This window comes from Trichomycterus rosablanca, chromosome 5 (genome assembly GCF_030014385.1).
Source record: "Trichomycterus rosablanca isolate fTriRos1 chromosome 5, fTriRos1.hap1, whole genome shotgun sequence".
Taxonomy (NCBI): domain Eukaryota; kingdom Metazoa; phylum Chordata; class Actinopteri; order Siluriformes; family Trichomycteridae; genus Trichomycterus; species Trichomycterus rosablanca.
The window spans coordinates 36,974,664-37,001,219 of record NC_085992.1 but is presented as its reverse complement, the minus strand read 5'-3'; the positions used below and the strand labels follow the sequence as shown (position 1 = coordinate 37,001,219).

At 39.3% G+C, this 26,556-nt stretch overlaps 1 protein-coding gene across 1 annotated transcript; it reads right to left on the bottom strand.

Moving 5' to 3' along the window:
* Positions 1-1,885: 1,885 nt before the first annotated feature.
* Positions 1,886-23,810, bottom strand: zgc:110045 (uncharacterized protein LOC664755 homolog). The gene is made up of 12 exons (XM_062995133.1): positions 23,724-23,810; positions 14,707-14,730; positions 14,519-14,551; positions 14,149-14,265; positions 13,637-13,768; positions 10,352-10,480; positions 9,949-10,038; positions 8,691-8,732; positions 8,208-8,283; positions 5,232-5,281; positions 2,627-2,796; positions 1,886-2,237 (listed from the first exon to the last, which is right to left on the bottom strand). Exons 1-12 carry the CDS (start codon positions 23,808-23,810, stop codon positions 1,886-1,888), a joined length of 1,302 nt encoding a protein of 433 aa, XP_062851203.1.
* Between the last annotated feature and the right edge of the window lie 2,746 nt (positions 23,811-26,556).

Sequence of the window (26,556 nt, the reverse complement as noted above, 5' to 3'; positions counted from 1 at the left end):
AAAATAATTTATAGACTACGCAAAACAAAAAGGCCTAAAGCATACTTGATATTTGACTTCTAAAATGTATGTTTTTTCATACACATAATATAACCAAAGTATTTGGACACCTGACCATAAGCTTGTTGGAACAAATTGTATTAAAATAAATTAAAGTACACCTGTGGGACTTTGTGCCACTTCAGTCAAAAAAGCATTTGTATAGCTGGGCACTGATGTTTCTCAAGAAAGCATCAGTTGATATTCTGGTGGAAACAAATACATTCAAAACTTAGAAGGAATGTCCTAATACTTTTGTACATACACTGCCTGGCCAAAAAAAAGGTCACCACCTGGATTTAACTAAGCAAATAGGTAAGAGCCTCCCATTGAATAATTACTGCATGGGTGATTATGTTTCAGCTGGCAACAAGTTATTTAACTCTAACTGATGCAGTGAGTAGCTTCTCATTTGTTAAACAACCATGTCGAAAGACACATCCTGTGGTCGTGGAAAAGATGTTAATCTGTTTCAGAAGGGTCAAATTATCGGCATGCATCAAGCAGAGAAAACATCTAAGGAGATTGCTGAAACTACTAAAATCGGGTTAAGAACTGTCCAACGCATTATTAAAAAGTGGAAGGACAGTGGGGAAACATCATCTTCAAGGAAGGAATGTGGTCGGAAAAAAATCTTGATCGGCGATCACTTAAACGTTTGGTGAAATCAAATGGTAGAAAAACTACAGTAGAACTCAGGGATATGTTTAATAGTGAAAGTAAGAGCATTTCCACATGCACAATGTGAAGGGAACTCAAGGGATTGGGACTAAACAGCTGTGTAGCCACTTGTCAGTGAGGCTTACCGGCAAAAACGGCTTCAATTTGCTAGGGAGCATAAAGATTGGACTCTGGAGCAATGGAAGAAGGTCATGTGGTCTGATGAGTCCAGATTTACCCTGTTCCAGAGTGATGGGTGCATCAGGGTAAGAAGAGAGGGGGCTGAAGTGATGCACCCATCATGCCTAGTGCCTACCGTACAAGCCTGTGGGGGCAGTGCTATGATCTGGGGTTGCTGCAGTCGGTCAGGTCTAGGTTCAGCAACGTTATGTGCCCAAAGAATGAGGTCAGCTGACTACCTGAATATACTGAACGACCAGGTTATTCCATCAATGGATTTTTTCTTCCCTGATGGCACGGGCATATTTCAAAATGACAATGCCAGGATTCATCGGGCTCAAATTGTGAAAGAGTGGTTCAGGGAGCATGAGACATCATTTTCACACATGGATTGGCCACCACAGAGTCCAGACCTGAACCCCATTGAGAATCTTTGGGATGTGCTGGAGAAGACTTTGAGCAGTGGTCCAAATCTCCCATCATCAATACAAGATCTTGGGGAAAAATTAATGCAACTCTGGACAGAAATAAATGTTGTGACATTGCAGAAGCTTGTGGAAACGATGCCACAGCGAATGCGTGCCATAATTAAAAGTTAAAGGCGGTCCAATGAAATATTAGAGTGTGTGACCTTTTTTTTGGCCAGGCAGTGTATAATATATTTGTTATGCATATATTTCACTGATTTTGTAAACAAATAAGCATGAGTGAGGTCTCAAAATGAAAATGTCTTTGACTAAGGTCTCATTAGCTGTGGTTCTAGGAGAAATAGGAAATTGAGTGTCAGACAAAATAAATGGTTTGATATTGCTATCTTCAAACATTTCCAAATAACATGCCAAAAAAGAACAATTTGAGTGGGATTTTATTTGTCCCTATTAGTTTGCATAATGTCCATAAAGCTGTACAAAATAAAATGAGAAGGGGTAAAATCAATTTCCAGTATTGTCAAATATAGACAAAACCAGCAAACTTAGCATTGACTGTAGTAAGAGATTAAAGGTTGTCAGTACGGGGCAAATTTCTGCCGCTCAGATTTTTTGGTGGTAGCCGAGGCAGGGATTTTTGCAGTGTAGGGAACAAGGCCTGGTGTGGCAGCAGCATGCATGGCCAGCAGAGGCACGGTTTTCATGCCAAACAGACTGGACACAGGGAGAGCATAATGGGCACTGGGAATAGATGGCATAGCCATTTGGGAGTGGACGTTAATGGCCGTGGGAGGAGCAGCCAGCATGGCCATAGAGGCCGAAGCGGAGGCAGATGCAGGATTTGCAGACTGGGGGAAACTCAGTCCGAGGTCAACGGGAGTGCCAGAGGAGGAGGAGGCAGCCTGGATGCTGAGTTTAGCCATCTCTAAACTGCAAACACAAACACATACCCAGACGCATCCCGCCACCACAGGGAAGGAAGCATGAAGGGCAGACATGGTTAATAATTAAAGGAGGAACAAGAAAAGTGAATGGGGGAAACAGAAGGATGAGAGAAATGAAAAAACAAGAATTAATATTAAGGAAATGCAGTGTTACAAGGATAAACCAGGATTTCAAATACATTGATAGGTATTAATAAAGCTGAAGAGCACCCACATGATAGAAAATAAATAGAAAATATACAAAAGGACACAGCATGGAATAATTATAACAAATTTTACCATTTTACCCAATTCTGTTATGCTTAAAATGCCAAAATAGCAGCTACACGTGTAAAGTCAGAGGTTTGTGTTTGAGCTGTCACCGTCTGCTCTTACCTGGCACTGATAAGGTACTGGGCCAAGCAGATGCTGGTCGGGGAGCCCGTAATGCTAATATGGCGCACAGCCGAACCATCTGTAGCTCCTGCTATCTTGATCTGTGCTCCAGACATCTGGCGGATTTCATTGATCTTAGTGCCCTGTCTGCCAATAATGCAGCCTATGAGCTGAAAGAAGATGACAGTGAGAGTGGCACATGCCATGATTTAATGGGTAGCTCTTAATCTCAAGTTCTTAATACCAGTTGCTTTACAATTGGCTGCCACTCAAATACATTGTGTAGTAATGACCAAGGTGTGAACATGCATAACTTCTAAACAGAGCATAACACTATAAAGGATGTCAAATGATGCCAATTCATTAGTACACTGGGAAATCCATTATACTACAGTAAGTGCAGCCATCTCTTGGAAGTCATTAGGTCTAATGATAGGTTTGCATGGTTGTATGGCAACCAACAAAGATTAGGCAATTAAGAGAACCCATGTTGCAAAATATTCCCTGCGGTAGTCCATCTGTTTCTCTGCATGCTTTGTTAGCCCCCTTTCATGCTGTTCTTCAATGGCGAGGACTCTCCTAGGATCACTACAGAGTAGGTATTATTTGGGTGGTGGATCATTCTCAGCACTGCAGTGACACTGACATGGTGGTGGTGTGTTAGTGTGTGTTGTGCTGGTATGTGTGGATAAGACACAGCAATGCTGATGGAGTATTTAAATACCTCACTGTCACTGCTGGACTGAGAATACTCAATCAACCAAAAATATATCCAGCCAACAGCGCCCCGTGGGCAGCGTCCTGTGACCACTTATAAAGGTCTAGAAGATGACCAACTCAAACAGCAGCAATAGATGAGCGATCGTCTCTGACTTTACATCTACAAGGTGAACCAACCAGGTAAGAGTGTCTAATAGAGTGGACAGTGAGTGGACACAGTATTTAAAAACCACCACCATGTCAGTGTCACTGCAGTGCTGAGAATCATCCACCTCCTAAATAATACCTGCTCTGTGGTGGTTCTGTGAGGGTCCTGACCATTGAAGAACAGCATGAAAGGGGGCTAAAAAAGTATGTAGAGAAACAGATGGACTACAGTCAGTAATTGTAGAACTACAAAGTGCTTCTATATGATAAGTGGAGCTGATAAAATGGATAGTGTGTGTAGAAACAAGGAGGTGGTTTTAATGTTATGACTGATTAGTGTAACGTTGACCAGACTAAATATGAAATATCTCGGGTTTATACTGTTTGCAATAAAATACAAGTCAGTTTGTTTATTTGCATTTTCTATATGTCCCAACTTTTTCTTGGGGTTGTAGATATTCATCTCTTGGACTGACTATACTGTAGATATTTTCTTTAGTCCAAACCATCCAGGACTTGTATGACAGCAGGGCCGGCGCTAGGGGGGGGCTGAGGGGGGCATTGCCCCCCCAAATTGTGTCTTTGCCCCCCCAAGCACAATGCAAGCAACGGCTATTTTTAAAATTATCTCTGAACCAATCACAAAAATGCATTTTGTTTTACAGTGTGAAGATATTTCCTTGCTTATTCCTGATTGGCTCTTTGAGTCATATAAAAATCGGCAGACTGCCCCAAACAGTTCAGTTCGGCAGTATATGTTCTGTTAGTGTGAGCGAGAGGCAGGTATACTGGTAAACACTTTTTTTTTACAGAATTAGTATTCTTTTGTTTTCTTTATATTTTAATTTCCCAATAATATAAATATTCTCACTCATTCCTATTTCCACGTTTGAATATTCTCAGTCTGTGTGTAGGTACATTTGTCAGCTTTGACTTAAATTTGTATTAAAGCCTTTCAAGAAATAGAGTTGTTCTATTAGTAATGGCAATTTAATTAAGGGCGCGTATTAAAATGAAATACAATTAGATAATCTTTTTTCTCCATTTACATAATCAACATGTATTTTTTAATCATTGGGTTTTAAGTTTAAGTTCGAAAACATGCATTTTTATTTCTTTACCTCATACATCACTTTAAGCCAGTATCAATAGCTTGGCTGTCATCATTCATGCACAAATCAAGCCTTGAATATATTTCTGGCTTCAAAAACATGACTATCAACATGCCCCCTCATTAGGTTTTACTGCCCCCCCAAGCAAAGCAGTCCAGAACCGGGGCTGTATGACAGCATTTCAGAGATGATTAAAGCTGATTAAAGAGGCAAAGTGTGGCCCTTGTTTGGTCCTTGATATAATTTTTTGTATGTATATGGCTGAAATATGATTGCCATAAGGAGTTTCAACACAAATACAACAGAATTATTAATAATTAAGCAAAAATACAATACAATGTGAGTGTTTTCACTAGCATTACCTACTTGCACATACTCTAAATTATGATTCCTCCTATGCCATTGTACCAAAAACATAATTAAGAATAAAGAGACATCAGGCGTGACAGTGGATAAAAGCAGAGGCTGTAATACATGCTGTAGCTTCAGCGGTTTCTCAGCAGATTCTAATGTGTCAGCGAGATCATTAATGCAACGTGACTTGCCTTCAATCAGCCACAGTAGGACTATGGCAGGTTTAAAGGTTAATGCATACAATTTTGAAAAGTATGTAATAGTGATTTTACCTCATTCGGTATGGTCAGCTCATGAGACGTGGCAACAGAGGTATCCACTCCTAGGAAGAAAAATGGAAGATGTAACCTACATGACACTAAACCACATAAGGTGACTAAATGCTGAAATTATCTAACAGATCTTCAACATCATAACTCTATTAGTCATACTAAACATCATTTGAATTACAATTCAGATCATGTAACTCAATTACCCTGAATTATGATATGTATATGAGCAGCAGGGCTATACATGTGTAATCTTACTGGATTTAAGTGCTCTTATAGATGAGAGATCAGTTCCTCTAGTTAAAGCAGCAATCGTGGTTGTTTATTATGTGTTCCCTCTCATAAAAATATGTGCATTAGTGTAAAAGGGCTGGAGGATGGAGGGTATGTTGGAGGTTAGGTATGGTGTAGGGCTACGTGTGGAGTTACATAAGAGCAGAGGGAACAGTGAATGAATGAAAGCAAGATAAAATGGTATACATGTCTTAATGTCAAGGTAACATACAAACCTGGGTGATAAGTATAAATGAAAACATTAGAATCATCATGTCATAACGACGGGCCTTATTTAGAGCTTTGACTTAATTACACTTAATTACAGTTGTGATGCAGCTTCTGGGTGGCTAGTTTAAATGAAAGACATTTCCTGCATGTATATGTTATAAGTTTGCCAGTTTCTTCCTGAGGAGAACTCTTGGACAGCAATTTCTCTAATGATTTGAGATTGATTTATTTAAATATAGAATTGCTATTTTCTCAATAAAAAAATAAAGTAATTGTAAACTGATGAATCTGTGACTGAAAAAGTACAGACAGATAAAACATGAGCATATTTTGAGCATTGACTGACAGGTTTCCTTAAAAAAACATACACTAGCATTACAGTTATTAGCATATAAAACTCCGTACACTTGGGCATTGTACAGCTTTGGCTGTCCCCAAGCGGCCCGAATGAGGTCAGTGGCAATTAAAAATCAGACGAAAGCCGCTCAGGTGGCGCAGTGGTAAAGTGCGCTAGCACACCAGAGTTGAGGTTTTGAATACATCGTATCGAATCTCAGCTGTGCCCTCTGACTGGGCTGGGCGGCTGCATGAACAATGATTGGCTGTTGTTCAGGGTTAGAGGGTAAAAAAGACGGATCATAGGTCCTCATAATTGGTGCAACTGCGGCCCCTGCTGGCTGACTGATGGCGCCTGCACAGGGCTGAGGAATAATGCTGATGGGGGTGTGGCCCTCTGTACACAGTGCCCGTCGGTGTATGAACTCGACTCGTGCAGGTGAAAAATGCAGTCTGTACTGACTGTACACACCGTCTTCAGTCAGCGGTGAAGGGTCGAATCAGTATAGAGGACGCATTCAGGGTAATTGGACACGACTAGAATAGGGGAGAAAATTGGGGAGAAAAGTGGGAAAAATAGAAAATTATATAAAAAATAAATAAAAATCTGATGGAAATAAATGTACATCACATGCAACAAAACAGGATCTTTAAATGTACATACGTTTTAATTTACGTGTGTGCAAGTTTTCCAGCTTCAGCATAATGTGTTGGCGAACAGAACTGAGTGTGACTGATAGAGACCATAATGTTTTAACAAGACATAAACTATTTATTAGTATTTATTTACTGAAGTCAGATGTAAAGCTGTTAAATGATCATAATTTAAACCTAGGGTTTAAATCACCATTACGATACGGAACAGAGAAATACAAGAATGATGCAGAGCCTCATATCTGAAGCTTTGCATGCAAAAGCATCAAGGACATAATTAAGCTTTACACATCCAGTACTGGAGCAGTCAAGAGCAGCTTGGTGATTTTTAAAAAGAATATCCAACAATAACAAAGTACTGAAAAACAGCTAATAAGGTAATACAAAAAATACTATTAGCACTTTGTGTATAGTTTATTTGAATTCTGCACATTTTGTTCACATCTGTTTTCAAAAAAGTTTAAATTACGATTAAATAGTGATATAATGATGTTTTTACTCTGCCTGCTTCTCATTTTCATTGCCTGATTGTAACATCTAATCTTAACAATTTATTGCTTTTATAAAGAGATACAACTGTTATTGAGCAGAATTAAATTCACCCTATTAGTCTGGCCCTCCACAACAGTCCCAGTTTCTTATGTGGCCCCTTGGACCTCTGCCTAATAGGAAAGTTTTGTACAGTAATTTATATTTTCGATTAAAAAATATTTCAGACTACACCTGAAACCCCTCTGCAGTTTGATTTCAGCAGGCTGAAGAGTTATTCGCCATTAAATTTTAACTTACATAACTTACATAGACAGACAACTGACGGGAGTTTATTGCACTAATCTAAAGTTATTGTGCACACAAAATACTGTTAAATACAATAAGAGTGACATTTTAAGGAAGTATCTTAAAGTTCAAAAATTCAACTTAAAAATGAACTACAGAACTCAACAACCAAACATAATTGCTTACAATATTGCTGGCCTTTTGTTCCTGTTTACAGATCTTTGGGAGCCACACTCTCTGAGTTTTATGTATTTATTTTGTTAGCTCCCAAAATGCCAGACAGATTGCAAAAAATAAATTTTAACTGAAAATCACTAACCTTTTTTTAAATTCAGATCAGGAGTCACAAATAATAGAATGAATCACGATCTGTGAAAACCCTGCTCTGCATGGTCACCTGCACATAACTGTGCATAAACAAGTTTAACAATTAATTTGCAGTCTGACCTGATGATTGCACATGTATAATACAATTTGGAATACATCTCTTTAAATCACCTGGGCCATCAGATATGGCTTTAGTCAGAGTCAGACCATGCCTTCATTTTTCTTATAATGTAAAGGTAAAACTCTTAGCATGATACTGACCATGTGCAGTGAGAGAGGACAGCAAAGAATGAAGAGTAGGAAATCATAAAGAAAACAGAAGATGTAGATGTAGAAATTTAAAGGGAGATCAGACTTTTCCAGGGACTTTTGGGTACGTACCAGGAAAGGTAGGGTTGCTCTGCCCAAGGGAGGTAAAGGGGATATTCTGCATAGCCAACTGGTGAAGCTTGGTCAACTGCAGGGCATGAAGGGAGGTTAGAACTATAATAACTGAATTATATCAGAGGATACACATCTACAGACAATTCACAGAAAGTCATTATTAGATCATTATTAGAGCTTGTTAAATTTAACTTAATATATGCTTTAAAAGACAATCATATATGATTCTATTAATGCATTATTGTGATCAAACAAACTGGAAAAGGAAAGTATTAGTAACATCAGGCAAAGGAAATGATGTTGGATGAAAAACTTCTATGTTAGTTTGTATTAAAAAAGAAACACATTGAGATATACAGTGGGATGCAATGGAAAAGGTGTGGTGGTAGAGAGGACAGAAGGTAGCAGGGGAAAGTGAGGTGGTGACCATGAGGAAGAGATGACCAACATCTCTGATAAGATTGCAGCACTGGCACTCACGTCTTGGGTCGGAATGGCATACTGTGTCGGAACAGCAAAAGCCTGCACAAAAGAAAACATTGTTAGGCTGAAATAGCTTGTAACATAATACAGTTCTTGTCTCCAATATACACTCACTCACTTTCTTAACCGCTTATTTTGTCTGGGTTGCAGGGGGATGGGGGGGGCGGGGGTGTGCTGGAGCCTATCCCAGCTTTTCAATGGGCGCAAGGCACACAGTAATGGATGGGACACTAGTCCATTGCAAGGCAGACACACACACACATGCCCATTCACCTATAGGGCAATTCAGTGTCTCCAATTAACCTGACAGCATGTTTTTGGACTGTGGGAGGAAACCAGAGCTCCCGGAGGAAACCCACGCAGACACGGGATGAACATGCGAACTCCACACAGAAATGACCCACCTGGGGATCGAACCGAGGACCTTCTTGCTGTGAGGCGACAGTGCTACCCACTTAGCCACCATGCCACCATGCCGCCCTCTACTATATACAGTTAAATGTAAATATTTAAGCTGATTAACAACCCTGTCAAAGCATTTATTACAAGGGGTCAGTGTGTAAATATGTCAGACAAACAAGCTAAATCGTATAACTATTAGACATACAGTAGTTTTGCCTTATGTACAGCCTCTACACAAAATCACTGTAAAAAATTTTAAAAGGTGTTTGTCTTGGTTTGTATGAGCTTTTTCAAACCTCCCAAAATACGTCTTTATCTGTGCTGCCTACTGTAACTCATCCATAAGTGTGAATGAGTGAGTAAACAGGTGAGGATCAGGACTTGTATTTCAGCTAGGGTGTATTCCTGCCTTACACCCAGTGTTAATGGGTAGGCTCCAGACTCATCGTGAGCAGGATCAGGATGAAGCAGTTTAATGATGAATGAATAAAAGTAAATTAAAAGAACAAAAGAATGAAATACAATAAATAGATAATAGTTAAATCCCCCTGCTGTGATTCCCATACCACTCTGAGGAAAACAGACAGTCCTGGATCAGTAATTCACTAAAACTTTATCTGCATGTCTAAGAGCATTAAAGAAGTTTACTAGCTCTGAATGCAAATCTCTTTTCAGCCAGACTGTTTGTGAAGCGATCATTAGCCTAAATATCCAGACTCATGGTTCCCCAATGAGAATGCAGCATGCAGTTATTAATGTTTAAGAAAGATGCACTCAATCCATTACAATGCTGAATTCATAACTCAACACAGCTGCTACTTTGAGATTTAGTGAGGTGAACTGAGGTACTCACGGGAGTTGTGTGTGGGTGGGTTAAGACTGTGGGATTGCCACCAGCGGAAGGTTTAGGCCGATAAGGAATTGTCGCTCCTTTAGGTGGTGACTGCACATGAAAATAAAAAAAATTTCCTTTTGCAAGTGTGTTTAGAAAAATAATATTTTTATTTGAATTTTAAAGCACAAATTACAGAAAATTGAAGTAGGCAAACTGCTGGGAGGCCCAGTGGGGGTGGTAGAAAAATGTGACAAGACAGAAACCATAAAACCTTTGCTGAACATAATGAGATGGAATTGAAATAAGGAATATAGATGAAAATGGTATTTACCTGTTTCATATTGTATACATGCTGATTCATAGGGGAAATCATATTTTTACCTGTAGTCCTAAAACACAGACACAAAACACACACACACACCTCCAGCATGATAGTGCAAATGTGCCTCACACACTGTGTGATGGCGTCGGGGATGCCAGATATGGTCACCGCTCTTTCAGTTGACTCCGGGAGCAAGTCTCCAGCTACCTGCACCTGGGCACCTGTGGTCTGACATACAGCACACACAAAAAGTTAAGGAACTGAGATACCATAAAGCATTAGCAAATAGATATACTGCTTGCAAGTCAAAGCATACTGTCAAGCACAGATGTACACTTTACAAAATAGCTGCTAATGGCCCTAAAGTACAGCCACAAATATACTCAAAGAATTAAATGAGCAATTCTGTGACCCAGTCATAGCAAAAAATATTTATATATTTAATGATTTGTTAGTTCGCTTAAATCTTTATTTAAATTCTAATATTAAAGTACAAAGAAAAGATTTACAATGTTTTCACTGACCAACTTTACTGAATGTTGTATAAAAATATTTAAAATTAGATGCCTGCACCGCTCAGGTGGTGCAGCGGTAAAAACACATGCTGGAACCAGAGCTGGGATCTCGAATACATCATATCGAATCTTAGCCCAGCTCTGCCTGCCGGCTAGGCTGAGCGGCCACATGAACAACGATTGGCCTGTTTTTCAGATATGGGCGGGACTAAGCCGGATGTGGTCTCTCTCCCATGACTGGTGCAATTACGACCTCTGCTGGCTGATTGATGGCGCCTGCACAGAGATGAGAAAAGAGTGCTTTCAGGGTGTGTCTCTCCGTACACAACGCTGAGTTGCACTCCACTCGTCAAAGTGTAGGTGATAAGATGCATACGGCATGCTGCCCACGTGTCGGAGGGGGCGTGGGTTAGCTTCATTCACCTCAATCAGAGCAGGGATCGCATTGGTGGAGAGGAGGCATGACGCAATTAGGCAATTGGACACGCTAAAAGGGAGAAAAGGGGGAGAAAATGCATAAACAAAAAATTTTTTTTTTTTAATTAAAAATTGGATGCCTGCAACACAGTGGGACAGAGGGATGTTTACATGTGTTACATCACCTTCTCAACAATTTGAGACTGAGGACAATAATTGTTGCTGTTATGCAAGTCAAATTTTTGACCACTCTTGCTTCATACAGCTGCTCAGCAGTCTATTGTCTGATTTTTCTCATCAAGTCTGATACTTGATGCATTTTCAATAAGAGACAGATCTAGACTGTAGGCAGGCCAATCGAACCCACAGATTTTGTGTCTATAAATCCACGCTGTGGTAGCACATGCAGAATGAAGACTGCCATTGTCTTGCTGAAATAACCATGGACATTCTGGGAAATTGCTTTGCCTTATGGCAGCATGTGACTCTCTAAAATCCCAGTATAAACCTTAGAATCAATAGTACCTTCACACATATGCAAGTAACTCATGCTGTGGGCACTGATGCACACCATATCATGGCAGGCTTTTGCACTTTTTGCTGATAACAGTCTGATTCTTATGTGAGAAACATACACAGTCAACAGTGGCTTGCCCTACACAAACTGAGATTTTTTCGTATCCTCTGAATCTTATCGCTGTTATGTTAGCTAAATGATGAACAACCTAATTTCTTTGCAGTCTTGCTTTGAGAAATGCTTTTATTCGACTGAATATTCAATTTCAATTCTCTTACCAAGTTTGCCACATAAAAATTTTTTTTTGTACTGTTGTCAGTTAAAGTCCCAATAGAATTAAGAAATAACATTCTTGTTTTCTATTGCATTTTACAAACTGTCCCAACTTTTTCCAAAAATTTACTTTTTTAGTTCAATATTAATACACGATCAGCCATAACATTAAAACCACCTCCTTGTTTCTACACACACTGTCCATTTTATCAGCTCCACTTACCATATAGAAGTACTTTGTAGTCCTACAATTACTGACTGTAGTCAATCTCTTTCTACACATACTTTTTTAGCCCGCTTTTATCCTGTTCTTCAATGGTCAGGACCACCACAGAGCAGGTATTATTTGGGTGGTGGATGATTCTCAGCACTGCAGTGACACTGACATGGTGGTGGTGTGTTAGTGTGTGTTGTGCTGGTATGAGTGGATCAGACACAGCAGCGCTGCTGGAGTTCTTAAATACCTCACTGTTTACTCACTGTCCACAAGGTTTACCTTGTAGATGCAAAGTCAGAGACGAGCGCTCAACTATTGCTGCTGTTTGAGTTGGTCATCTTCTAGACCTTCATCAGTGGTCACAGGACGCTGCCCATGGGGCACTGTTGGCTGAATATTTCTGGTTGGTGGACTATTCTCAGTCCAGCAGTGACAGTGAGGTGTTTAAAAACTCCATCAGCACTGCTGTGTCTTATCCACTCATACCAGCTCAACACACACTAACACACCATCACCATGTCAATGTCACTTCAGTGCTGAGAATGATCCACCACCTAAATAATACCTGCTCTGTGGTGGTCCTGACCATTGAAGAACAGGGTGAAAGCAGGGCTAAAAAGGTCTGTAGAGAAACAGATAGACAGTCAGTAATTGTAAAACTACGAAGTGCTTCTATATGGTAAGTGGAGCTAATAAAATGAACAGTGAGTGTAGAAACAAGGAGGTGGTTTTAATGTTATGGCTGATCGGTGTATGTTGTTAGTGTTTTCCATAGTTCTGTCTTCTGTAAATTGTAATAAAATGTTATTCTTCACAGAGTGACATTAAAAATAGCTGTTTAGTACAAATCCTGATCGGACATTGTTACAACATGTGCAGTTATTTAGGCCAACCTATTTAGATGCCATATATAAATATGAATCTATTTGGGCCTTGGAGAGTCATCCTGCTCCCGACATTCAAAGCTACTGGGAAATCAACCAACCAGTTCAGCCTTTATGGCTCTGAATAGAGGGGACAGCTTTATTCAAAGAAAAACATGAGCACACAGTGTTCCTGTTACAAAGTGCTTATTTTTCCTGTCAAACACTAATAAGGAAAAAGTACTGCTTTGCAGAAACATTATTTTAGCTTTTTACCATGTCTAAAAGTTGTAAACTGATAGCTGAAAAGCAGATATGTTTGGTGGATGAAATTGGAGCCAAAAGGGGCATTGTTTGTAGCTGTATGTTTAATAAAGCAGCTCTTAGTTCACAAATACGAAAGCTCTGTTTAGATGTGAACAATTAATCACACTGAGGTAAAGCTTTTCTGCTGGGCATGTAAACAAAGAACACCCAGTGTTAAAGAAATGATCACACCATGAATGATTTAAGACTTATGGAGACATTCATAAATAGTACTGTGTTAAGTCTGTTCAAGATCAAATTAAAGATCATATCTACCTCTCTGATCTCTTTGATCTTGGATCCTCCTTTGCCGATAAGCGAGCCACACTGGCTGGCGGGGAATACAAGTCGTAGTGTTACTGGAGGTCTGCTCGTCACTGTGCTGTTTACCATACAGGCCAGTATATCCTGCAACACAGGAGCAATAACCTCACAAGACTTTCATTAGAACTCACTTGTGTAACTTAGTGACATGATGGCATCTTATGTATCTAATTAAAAACAACAGATTTTAAATGATGAAAGACTATCATTTGGTGATGAGGAAAAGTAAGGCAAAGCATAAATCCACTGAGGCTAGCATGGCAAGTATTACATAAAACATCGACTATTTTAAAACACATTACATTTCTTTTTCATTTTCACATTAATAAATCACTAAAGTCTTAATTAAGTACTGCTTTGAAATGAAATTGGAATCCTTGATGTGTAATAATTAACAGTGTATTACAGCAGAATGAAGTTAATTGCATTTAATGATGTCTTTTTTTCAGTACAATACGACGTACCTCCTCAAATTTCTCTGCAATCATAGCGAAAGCTTTGAAGATAACCTCAGAGGAGCCCGTGATGGTGACAATGCGTTCTGGGCTGGAGCCATCTGATATATTAATACGAGCTCCGCTCTACAATAACACAGAGAAAAGAGCATCCATGAGTTATTGGACTCATTCGCTTGCCTATTATGGCGAGTCAATTCTGTTTGTAGTGTTCTTTCCTCTATACAGTCAGCGCACAGTACGGCACAAGCACAAGTCAGCCTTAAAAGCACTTAAGCTTAACAGGTATTCCTCTTTATTTATGCTGAGTCTTGTTTATATATTATCTGTAATGTACTGAATACATCTTATTATCAGACGTTTTGAATATTGTACCTACCTCCTCTCGCATTTTCTTTACAGTTTCCCCTTTCTGAAAACCAAAACCACACAAATGAAAGTTATTAAAACAACATACTAAAAAATACAATCCAGTTACAAATACATCAAATTTAACATGAATTATTTATGAGCAAATAAAAAATATCACTACTGTGTGACTAACTGGTTGATTTGAAATATACACACCTTTCCAATGATGCTACCCACTTCCTGCAAAATAATAAAATAAAATGTACATGTATAAACAAAGGTTTTGATATACATACACTCTTGAGAAATACAGAGGTGGACTAAAGTACAGAAACAGCAGCTCAGTCAGTCTCAAAAGTTATACTGTATATTAAACAGGGACAACCAGCATCACCAAAACAAGAAATAAAGTCTGATAAGACAACATTTACAGTATTTCCTATGATATTGCATGGCTGTATAAGTGAATATGAGGCAAGTTTGCAAGACCTGCTCCTTTTGACCCCATGCAAACCACTAAAACTATTTAAGAGTGGTTTGATAAACACCAGAATTATTTCAAACACTTCCCTTGACCTTACCAATCACTAGATTTAATTATTATTAAATATTTATAACATTTCTAGAGTAGAAGTAGATCTTTACCTCCGCTATCCCTTAAAGAAACTGTTGATTTTAAATAATAGTTTAACTTCCCCATAATCCATTCAGAACTTTTTGTTGGCGTTCAGGAGTGTGGCCCTACCTGAAATTGGTGCCTAAATGTTAATATATTATTTTACTTCAGATGTAGATACAGTTGCAACCGGAAATATTCAACACCACAAAGAAAGTCAAACTCAGAACCTTTCTGCAGAGCTAGATTTTGTATTACATTCATGCTTTATCAGTTGTATGATACAGCAAATAAACAAAGAAAATGAATGATGCAGTATTTTAGAGTACAGTAGACCCTTGAGTTACGAACGGTTTACCATACGAACGATCTTTTTCAACTTAACGTATGATTTACGATTATGATTACAAACCGAAATTCGCAAAACGTGGTGTCACAAACAAGTTGACTCAGACCATCTCTCTCTCTCTCTCTCTCTCTCCCTCTCTCTCTCTCTCTATATATATATATATATATATATATATATATATATATATATACAGTATACAGTGTATCACAAAAGTGAGTACACCCCTCACATTTCTGCAGATATTTAAGTATATCTTTTCATGGGACAACACTGACAAAATGACACTTTGACACAATGAAAAGTAGTCTGTGTGCAGCTTATATAACAGTGTAAATTTATTCTTCCCTCAAAATAACTCAATATACAGCCATTAATGTCTAAACCACCGGCAACAAAAGTGAGTACACCCCTTAGTGAAAGTTCCTGAAGTGTCAATATTTTGTGTGGCCACCTTTATTTCCCAGAACTGCCTTAACTCTCCTGGGCATGGAGTTTACCAGAGCTTCACAGGTTGCCACTGGAATGCTTTTCCACTCCTCCATGACGACATCACGGAGCTGGCGGATATTCGAGACTTTGCGCTCCTCCACCTTCCGCTTGAGGATGCCCCAAAGATGTTCTATTGGGTTTAGGTCTGGAGACATGCTTGGCCAGTCCATCACCTTTACCCTCAGCCTCTTCAGTAAAGCAGTGGTCGTCTTAGAGGTGTGTTTGGGGTCATTATCATGCTGGAACACTGCCCTGCGACCCAGTTTCCGGAGGGAGGGGATCATGCTCTGCTTCAGTATTTCACAGTACATATTGGAGTTCATGTGTCCCTCAATGAAATGTAACTCCCCAACACCTGCTGCACTCATGCAGCCCCAGACCATGGCATTCCCACCACCATGCTTGACTGTAGGCATGACGCACTTATCTTTGTACTCCTCACCTGATTGCCGCCACACATGCTTGAGACCATCTGAACCAAACAAATTAATCTTGGTCTCATCAGACCATAGGACATGGTTCCAGTAATCCATGTCCTTTGTTGACATGTCTTCAGCAAACTGTTTGCAGGCTTTCTTGTGTAGAGACTTCAGAAGAGGCTTCCTTCTGGGGTGACAGCCATGCAGACCAATTTGATGTAGTGTGCGGCGTATGGTCTGAGCACTGACAGGCTGACCCCCCACCTTTTCAATCTCTGCAGCAATGCTGACAGCACTCCTGCACCTATCTTTCAAAGACAGCAGTTGGATGTGACGCTGAGCACGTGCACTCAGCTTCTTTGGACGACCAACGCGAGGTCTGTTCTGAGTGGACCCTGCTCTTTTAAAACGCTGGATAATCTTGGCCACTGTGCTGCAGCTCAGTTTCAGGGTGTTGGCAATCTTCTTGTAGCCTTGGCCATCTTCATGTAGCGCAACAATTCGTCTTTTAAGATCCTCAGAGAGTTCTTTGCCATGAGGTGCCATGTTGGAACTTTCAGTGACCAGTATGAGAGAGTGTGAGAGCTGTACTACACACCTGCTCCCTATGCACACCTGAGACCTAGTAACACTAACAAATCACATGACATTTTGGAGGGAAAATGACAAGCAGTGCTCAATTTGGACATTTAGGGGTGTAGTCTCTTAGGGGTGTACTCACTTTTGTTGCCGGTGGTTTAGACATTAATGGCTGTATATTGAGTTATTTTGAGGGAAGAGTAAATTTACACTGTTATATAAGCTGCACACAGACTACTTTTCATTGTGTCAAAGTGTCATTTTGTCAGTGTTGTCCCATGAAAAGATATACTTAAATATCTGCAGAAATGTGAGGGGTGTACTCACTTTTGTGATACACTGTATATATACATACAGTGTATCACAAAAGTGAGTACACCCCTCACATTTCTGCAAATATTTCATTATATCTTTTCATGGGACAACACTATAGACATGAAACTTGGATATAACTTAGAGTAGTCAGTGTACAGCTTGTATAGCAGTGTAGATTTACTGTCTTCTGAAAATAACTCAACACACAGCCATTAATGTCTAAATAGCTGGCAACATAAGTGAGTACACCCCACAGTGAACATGTCCAAATTGTGCCCAAATGTGTCGTTGGCCCTCCCTGGTGTCATGTGTCAAGGTCCCAGGTGTAAATGGGGAGCAGGGCTGTTAAATTTGGTGTTTTGGGTACAATTCTCTCATACTGGCCACTGGATATTCAACATGGCACCTCATGGCAAAGAACTCTCTGAGGATGTGAGAAATAGAATTGTTGCTCTCCACAAAGATGGCCTGGGCTATAAGAAGATTGCTAACACCCTGAAACTGAGCTACAGCATGGTGGCCAAGGTCATACAGCGGTTTTCCAGGACAGGTTCCACTCGGAACAGGCTTCGCCAGGGTCGACCAAAGAAGTTGAGTCCACGTGTTTGGCATCATATCCAGAGGTTGGCTTTAAAAAATAGACACATGAGTGCTGCCAGCATTGCTGCAGAGGTTGAAGACGTGGGAGGTCAGCCTGTCAGTGCTCAGACCATACGCCGCACACTGCATCAACTCGGTCTGCATGGTTGTCATCCCAGAAGGAAGCGGACGCACAAGAAAGCCCGCAAACAGTTTGCTGAAGACAAGCAGTCCAAGAACATGGATTACTGGAATGCCCTGTGGTCTGACGAGACCAAGATAAACTTGTTTGGCTCAGATGGTGTCCAGCATGTGTGGCGGCGCCCTGGTGAGAAGTACCAAGACAACTGTATCTTGCCTACAGTCAAGCATGGTGGTGGTAGCATCATGGTCTTGGGCTGCATGAGTGTTGCTGGCACTGGGGAAACATGAATTCCAACATGTACTGTGACATTCTGAAACAGAGCATGATCCCCTCCCTTCGAAAACTGGGCCTCATGGCAGTTTTCCAACAGGATAACGACCCCAAACACAACCTCCAAGATGACAACTGCCTTGCTGAGGAAGCTGAAGGTAAAGGTGATGGACTAAACCCAATTGAGCACCTGTGGCGCATCCTCAAGTGGAAGGTGGAGGAGTTCAAGGTGTCTAACATCCACCAGCTCCGTGATGTCATCATGGAGGAGTGGAAGAGGATTCCAGTAGCAACCTGTGCAGCTCTGGTGAATTCCATGCCCAGGAGGGTTAAGGCAGTGCTGGATAATAATGGTGGTCACACAAAATATTGACACTTTGGGCACAATTTGGACATGTTCACTGTGGGGTGTACTCACTTATGTTGCCAGCTATTTAGACATTAATGGCTGTGTGTTGAGTTATTTTCAGAAGACAGTAAATCTACACTGCTATACAAGTTGTACACTGACTACTCTAAGTTATATCCAAGTTTTATTTCTATAGTGTTGTCCCATGAAAAGATATAATAAAATATTTGCAGAAATGTGAGGGGTGTACTCACTTTTGTGATACACTGTATATATACAGTATATATATATATATATAGTGAGCGAACATTCTGTTTTTCCGGTGTTTTCTTTATATTTTGTACAATTCTATATTAAAATGTCCCCAGAGAAGGTGCAGAGAAAGCACAGTTTTTTGTTGTTGTATAATTACTCCTGCCAGTAGCTGTCACTGTGTTATTCTTTCGTTAAATTACACCTACAAGAAATATATAATAGAGAAATATGAGAGTTATTGTTGTTTCTGGTAGATACAATGTATTATGGTGTATGATACAGCACACATACTGTAGTGAAATGTGATGTGTGTTTTATGTACAGTACAGTACTACTGTGTATTGTTGTTTATTAGTGGTTATTACAGGAATGTCTGTTCTATAATTTAAGATTAAGGGAAAATATACTTGTATTTATAACAGAAAAGACCATTTAAGACATTAGAAGGGTTAGGTAAGGGGAGGGGGGGGTTGAGAGGTCTGGCACGGATTAATTCTATTTACATTATTTCTTATGGGAAAAATAGGTTTAACTAACGAACATTTTGACTTAAGAACTTAAATTCGTAAGTCAAGGGTCCACTGTAGTAGGATATTTTGTAACTACTGCCATGTTACAATTATTCAATCCCTACAGATGTGTCAAACTCGAGGCCCATGGGCCAAATCCGGCTCGCCACGTCATTTTATGTGGCCCGCGAGAGCTTAAAAGACGTATGATTGTTGTGATGGTTTGAGTAGTTACAGAGACGTACTTATAATTTTATGGGACACTCGTGCCTTTAAGCAGCAACCGTTGACATCGTAGTCATGGCAACTAACTTTGAACTTTGCTAAGAAGCCATGTCACTTTTACGTTTTAGTGGCAAAAGAACGCGGGGCAAAGTAGTATAAAAAATAATAAATAGAACTTAATTCTCTTGCAATCCAATACAGAAGCATCGTCTGTAAGTAGTAGACATTTATATTCTCAGTTGTATTGTAAATGTTTAGCGAGTATGTTACAGCGTTTCAGTTACGAATTTACCATAATTCCGTAATTAAATACGGTTGTTACCGTTACTAAAGCAGTTAGTATTTTTACACAAAATGCTAACTCATTTTACATTTTACGCTATTTTACGTTTGGTAAAATTTTATGTTGTACTAGATGTAAACTTAACTACAGCTATGTGCATGTACTGTATTAAGTTTTTACTTCATACATTTTGTAGATTTACTTTATTCTGATGCACACAGTTTGGAAGCAAATAAAACCAATGTAACTGTATTTTTGAGGGAGTATTCTGTCTGTCTGTCTGTCTAGCTGAGAAAGGGGGGAAAGCGCTTAGCGAGGGCAGAACAATTGTCTTAAAATACACAATAAAATTGTACATAAACTGCATCTCCCACAATGCATGCCGATTTTTGTGACCCGCAAAGTGATCGCGTCCCGCCATTAGATGATGTTGAGAAATATTTACAAATAATCCCAAAATGTACAAGAAGAGAAACTTGAAGCAGAAGGAAGGTAATCTAATGAAAGATGGGAAAGTGAATACAAGTTTGTGCTTCAAGCAGAAAAACCGTTACGTCTCTTGTGTTTTGAGTGCAATATAAATGTAGATATACATTATAAATATAGAGTATAAATTGGCATTTTGACACCAAACACAGAATTTAGCCTCCAAGAAAAACAACAAATTGTTGAAGACCTAAAAGGCAGACTGCAATCATAGCAGGATACGGTACAATCAGTCCTTTGAGGGCCACCATAATGCAGATATGGCCCTCGGTGAAAATGAGTTTGACACCCCTGCCCTACATAATACTGCCGATGTTAAAACCTTCTGCTAGTCTGTATGACCTTAACATGATTAAACCATTGTAAACTTACAGTATAATAACGACCATTAATTTGCTTCAGCTCTAAAGTGTTATATAGACCCAGACGTGTGTTCATGGTGTGTTGCAACCATGGTAAAAACTAGAAGCTGGGAGAGATCAGTTTATTGCACCAAAAGTGTAATGTGTATAAGAAGATTTTAAAACCTTGAACATTCCTAGAGAGATCATCAGAGGTATTGTCCGGAAGTTCCAAACTTATGGCGCAGCTTTGAACAAGCCTGGTTGTAGAAGAAAGCCCAACATTTCATCCAGAGGCCTTAGCAATCTCATAAGGACAATGAAGAAAAGGCTTACAGGATGACCTGATAAAGCCTGGGACAAATGTGTCAGTGGCAACCCATAAGAAGATCACCTAACAGCTAAGGACTTCTTGGCTGGACTATATGAAGCACACCACGTGCACAGGATGTGTTGAATGCAATAGGCCAGGAGGAATTTGGATAGACATGCAAAGTTCTGAAACACAGTTCTATGGAGCAACGAAACAAAACTGGAACTGTTTGGCCACATGGAGAAGCGGTTTGTCTGGCAAAGAAAGGTGAGGGTTATGACCAGAAGAATACTTTCTTCAAGGTCAAGCATGGAGATTGTTCAGTGTTGATGTGGGAATGTTTTTCTGCTGCAGGAACTAGCAATGTTATTTGTGTGACTGGCATTGTAACGGGGGAGGTGAGAATAACAGAGTCTCACCACCAGAATTATGCTGGTCCCGAGAGCAGATGATGGGCTGAATCAAAATAAGGAAAAAGATTCAATTCTATATCAGGCTGCAGAGCGTAAGAGACAAACAGTCAATATTCCCGACCAGATGGCGGCCCGACTCGCCATTGACTAATGCAGGGTCTGACTGCCAAACAGCAGAGCCTGACTTAAGCAGGGAGAACTGAGTCGAGGAGTCGACTCTGCCCTGACGATGACACTCTTACAGTCCTAAATATAACTAACAGGAGAGAGTAATGGATAGAACTGCGACCATGGCAAGCAAGTTAGCTACTTGATCCACCAACCCACTGATATGTGGTTTAAGCCCGGATGCTTCTCTCCCAAATCTAAGGTAAAAGGAATAGTGAGCAAAAGTATTGGTTAGGGGAGTCAATTTGTGGTTCTGATTCAATGTGGCTTTCAGAAAATGCAGAAGCAGTTTGAGGTGTTTACAATCTTGCCTGGAATGGCAAGAATAAAGAGCTCTCCTCAAATGCAATATGTTTATTTATTTATTTATTTATTAGGATTTTAATGTCATGTTTTACACACTTTGGTTACATTCATGACAGAACAGATTCATCAGTTCAAGTCGTGTAATGTCAAACACAGTAATGGACAATTTTGTATCTTCAATTCACCTCACTTGCATGTCTTTGGACTGTGGGAGGACACCAGAGCTGCGCAGGAAACCCACACAGACAAGGGGGAAACATGCAGACTCCATAAAAAAAAGACCCTGACCACGCCACCTGGGAATCGAACCCAGGACCCTTTTGCTGTGAGGTGAGCCACCATGCCACCCCAAATGCAATTATGAACACATACTTTCTTCTACCTTAATAACTGAGCTTAGTTTAATGACTGGCCTCCAAACTTCTTCTTAATACCCTCGGCGTCAGCTGCTGTGTGTTAATGCTAACTGATACTGCAGCCCCTGGGATTTGTAGTTTGTTTTGGACTAAGCCAGGCTGAGCTACACTTCCTGCCACAAGATAAGGTGGACGAAGGTAATCAACCCCTTACAGGCATCGTGGTTTGTTTGTTTATTTGGCTTTTTAACGTCATGTTTTACACCCTTCGGGTACATCCACGACAGAAATGGTAGTTACTCTTTACACAAGATTCATCAGTTCACAAGGTTATATGGAACACAGTCATGGACAATTTTGTATCTCCAATTCACCTCACTTGCATGTCTTTGGCCTGTGGGAGGAAACCGGAGCTCCTGGAGGAAACCCACGCAGACACAGGTAGAAAATGCAAACTCTGCACAGAAAGGACCCTAACCTTTAAGCTTTACCTGGGAATCGAACCCAGGACATTTTTGCTTTGAGGCAACGGTGCTACCCACCAAGCCAAATGCCACCCTAAATGCTAGTATGAACACACACTTTCTTCTACCTTACCAACTGAGCTTAGTTTAATGACTGGCCTCTAAACTTCTTCTTAATAGCCCCGGCATCAGCTGCTGTGTGTTAATGCTAACTGATACTGCAGCTCCTGGGATTTGTAGTTTGTTTTGGACTAAGCCAAAATACTTCAGGTATTTTAGGGGGAATGCTATGCCTTCTGTGGTGAAATCAAACCTTTGTAATAACTGGATTTAAGCCTACGGTACCAATCCTGGAATATCCTGGAGGATAGTGGGCCTTCTACCTTATATGCCCTTAGATCCCTTAAAATTTTGTTTAGATATAAAGAAAGCAGTTACAGCATGAAAGCCATTAAACCTCAATCAGCTGGAAGCTTTAGTGAGAGAAGACAGGGTTCCACATGAGAGGTGTCAGAGTCTTGTTACCGCTTACCAAATTTGTTTATTAGAGGTTATTAGGGTAAAAGGATGTTCCACAAAGTACTAAGGCTGGAGCTTGAATAATGATGCAAAATTGCTTTACATTCAGTTCTATTCACATCACCATGATACCCTTTAAAGTGATGGGGTGAATATTTTTACTTGCTACTGTAAAAAAATGTTATTGTGTTGCATGATAGTTTCCTCACTGGGTTTTGGGAGCAGTGTGTATACAGTGTTTATCATACAGTATAATTGATCACTGCTTAATATTGAAACCAAAACGCATTATACTAAGCTTTTAAATTGGATGTTGACACAGAACTCCATGCCAGATACTAGCCAGATTCTAGTGTAAAAAAAATATTACACCACACTCTGGTGAAAATGTTTCAGGTGGATTTTTTTCCAGTTGATTCATTACAGAAGACCCAAAGTTCGAATAGCTCATAAACATTTATAACGTAAGTGTTTGCAAGCCTCACCTTTCCGTGCATTAGTAAGCGGATGGTGAGGGTGACATTTAGGCCTCCCTCAGACCACAAAGCGGCCTCCTTCTCATTCATATTCATACTTCTTGATAATTTGAACACTTCACACTTTCAGACTGACAGGCTCTGTGCAGACAAACAGATAAGAATGTTAGCAATTTAGACAGCCCAGTAGACAGTGAAGCAAGTTCAATGCAGTTCAATAAGCATTCGCCACGACACCCAATTCCAAGTTGTACATTTTGGATTTTTCAATAACGCCTTCAGCTACAAAGACTGAATTTCCAATAGCACTTTCAATTCTGCATTACTAAAAAGCAATTCCATGTCTTATTTCAAGTCCAGTCAAGTCAAATTTATTTGTATAGCGCTGTTTAAAATAGACTTTGTTGCAAGGAAACTTTACAGAATCCAGGACCCAAACCCCCCTGTTGAGAAGCCAAGGGTGACCGTGGAAAGAAAAAACAATCCAAATAATACAAGGAGGAAACCTTGAAACCTTTTTGCTTAAAATAATGTTGTGTTACATGTTTCCTGTTAAACTATTGAAACCATATATAAGAAAGTTTTGTACCTATAATTAACCATTAACCATTATTAACCACATTATTTGATTGTTCTCACATTCCTCTTTATTTGTGTATATCAGGCAATATTTTTTTCTATATTTGAGACAGTAGAATGTGCTGGTAAGGTCATGATATACAAAAGGTGAAATAAAAAAGACCACTGTTTCCAGACAGTGAAGGTCTTTGGTGAATCTTATATGCAGCACTGTTACTGTGCAGTTGTTGTTTTTTCCCCTGAAATGAATATTATGCTTGGTATTTTCTTAATGAGGCCATGCAGATCACAAAACGTGTTTCATTAAAAAAATTTATTGATACATCACCAGCTTTGGTTTTTGCATGAAGGTACCTGCCCTCTATTTTCTGGATATGTTCTTTAGGCTTGAAGCAGGGAGACCGGTATCTGAGTTGCCATTTTATTCCTGATGCAGCAGAAATGTAGTGTCTAGACTGAAAATAGAAAGAAAATAGAAAAAGACTGAGCTAAATAAACAAGCTTAACATAATGATATTTAAATGCACTAAATACTGTGGTGAATTTCTGAAATGTATGTATTGTGTGTTCATATTAGCTAATTCCAAATAATAACACATAATAAAATAATGCAGACAACAGGGCAAATACTGTAGGTCTGAATTGTAGAAAAAAAGAGTGGACTCAGTTCTGCTGTTCCATCAGGTATATGCATCAAACACACAGCAACAGCCTTGCCTAATCCTATAGCCAAGGATTTATTTGACTAATGCTAAAACCCCTTTGACCCATTTCTGTCTCTTCAAGCTTGTCAGCGGGTCGCCGGTCCTGCAAACCACTTTGCCATGTTACAACCCAGCAGTAGGAAGGCCAGAAGGCCAGAACACTTTTTACTTCTGAACAAACAGACCACACAGCAGTACACAAAAATATATGTTACGCTGTACTGATCCATTTAGATCACTATGGGCAATTAACATCTAACAATAAATCAGAATTTAAACTGGATTGTTTGTGTAATATTGAATATGCTTTATAGAGTTCAAATATAAGTATAAGTACAAATTATTTTGTATTTATATATTACTGACATTAAATATGTATATATTACTGTCTAGTACCATGTCTTACCATCTACAAACAAATATGGGTCAAACATGTACATAGCAGACTTTGTCCTATTATTTTCCACTAAAGTCCCTATCACAACTTAATAATTACATTTTAATAATTACATACAGATCACATTATTCTGCAATATCTTCTGTATGTAAACATTTGTACATATATATATATGAACAAATGCAATTGGACACCTAGACATTTCATCTACATGAGCTTTTATGATATCCCATTCTAAATCCATGGACATTCATATGGAATTGGTCCCCCCCTTTGCAGCTATACTAGCTTCCACTCTTCTGGGAAAGCTTTCCACAAGATCTATGGGAATTTTAAACCATTCTTCCAGAAGAACATTTGTTAAGTCAGACTGTTGTTAGACAAGAGGGCATTCTATTAAAGTACCATGCTAAAATTCATTGAGCTCTTTAGAATGGCCCATTCTTCAACATTCTAGATGCCTGACTTGGTACACCTGTGGCAATGGGGCCACAAAGGTGTGTCCCAATACTTTTGTTCATACTGTGTAATTCGGATAAACTATTTTTCCTATATTCCCAGACTAGAAATCCAACTCCGACTGCTTTGGTGAAAGCATTAAATCCTAACCAAGACCTCCAGGGGGAAAACAGTGCGTCCTTATTTTAAGTCAGAAACCTTTATGGTTATAAACGGATGTTGAAATAGGGCTTTTATGCTTTTAGGTAAGAATGAGCAGGGTATTGCCCCATAAAGTAGACCCTTAGTATTTTAGTAATTTGTAATGCAATGACAAGCCCTATATCCCTCCAGAAATAATAAATATTAACACATCTAATTTACTATATGTTGTATATTACTATGTTGTTAACAGACTTAAAACAATGTCATGCAGTGTAAACATTACAAGTTGTGGTAAATATATGTAAAATAAAATATTGATTGTTAATGCATGGCTGCAACACTAGACATTTTTGGGTGTTGAATTAGTATTTAAGTATTTAAAAAAGATATAACCCATTGAAACAATACATGGATCAATACATGGATCATTGCTGATATAAATTTTGAAATATAATATATTTTATTATATTTATATTTTTAAATATATAAGTATTTTCTCTCTATCGAAAATGTCAAAACAACTACATTGTATACACACTGTAAATCAGCATAAGCACTG

Excerpts from the sequence above, each read along its gene's own strand:
- zgc:110045 (XM_062995133.1), bottom strand. The coding sequence starts at position 23,810 with ATGAATATGAATGAGAAGGAGGCCGCTTTGTGGTCTGAGGGAGGCCTA. Across the intron at positions 10,039-10,351 it reads TTTGCACTATCATGCTGGAG|TCACCACCTAAAGGAGCGAC; the intron begins GTGTGTGTGTGT and ends TTTCATGTGCAG. Across the intron at positions 2,797-5,231 it reads AGCTGACCATACCGAATGAG|CTCATAGGCTGCATTATTGG; the intron begins GTAAAATCACTA and ends ATCTTCTTTCAG.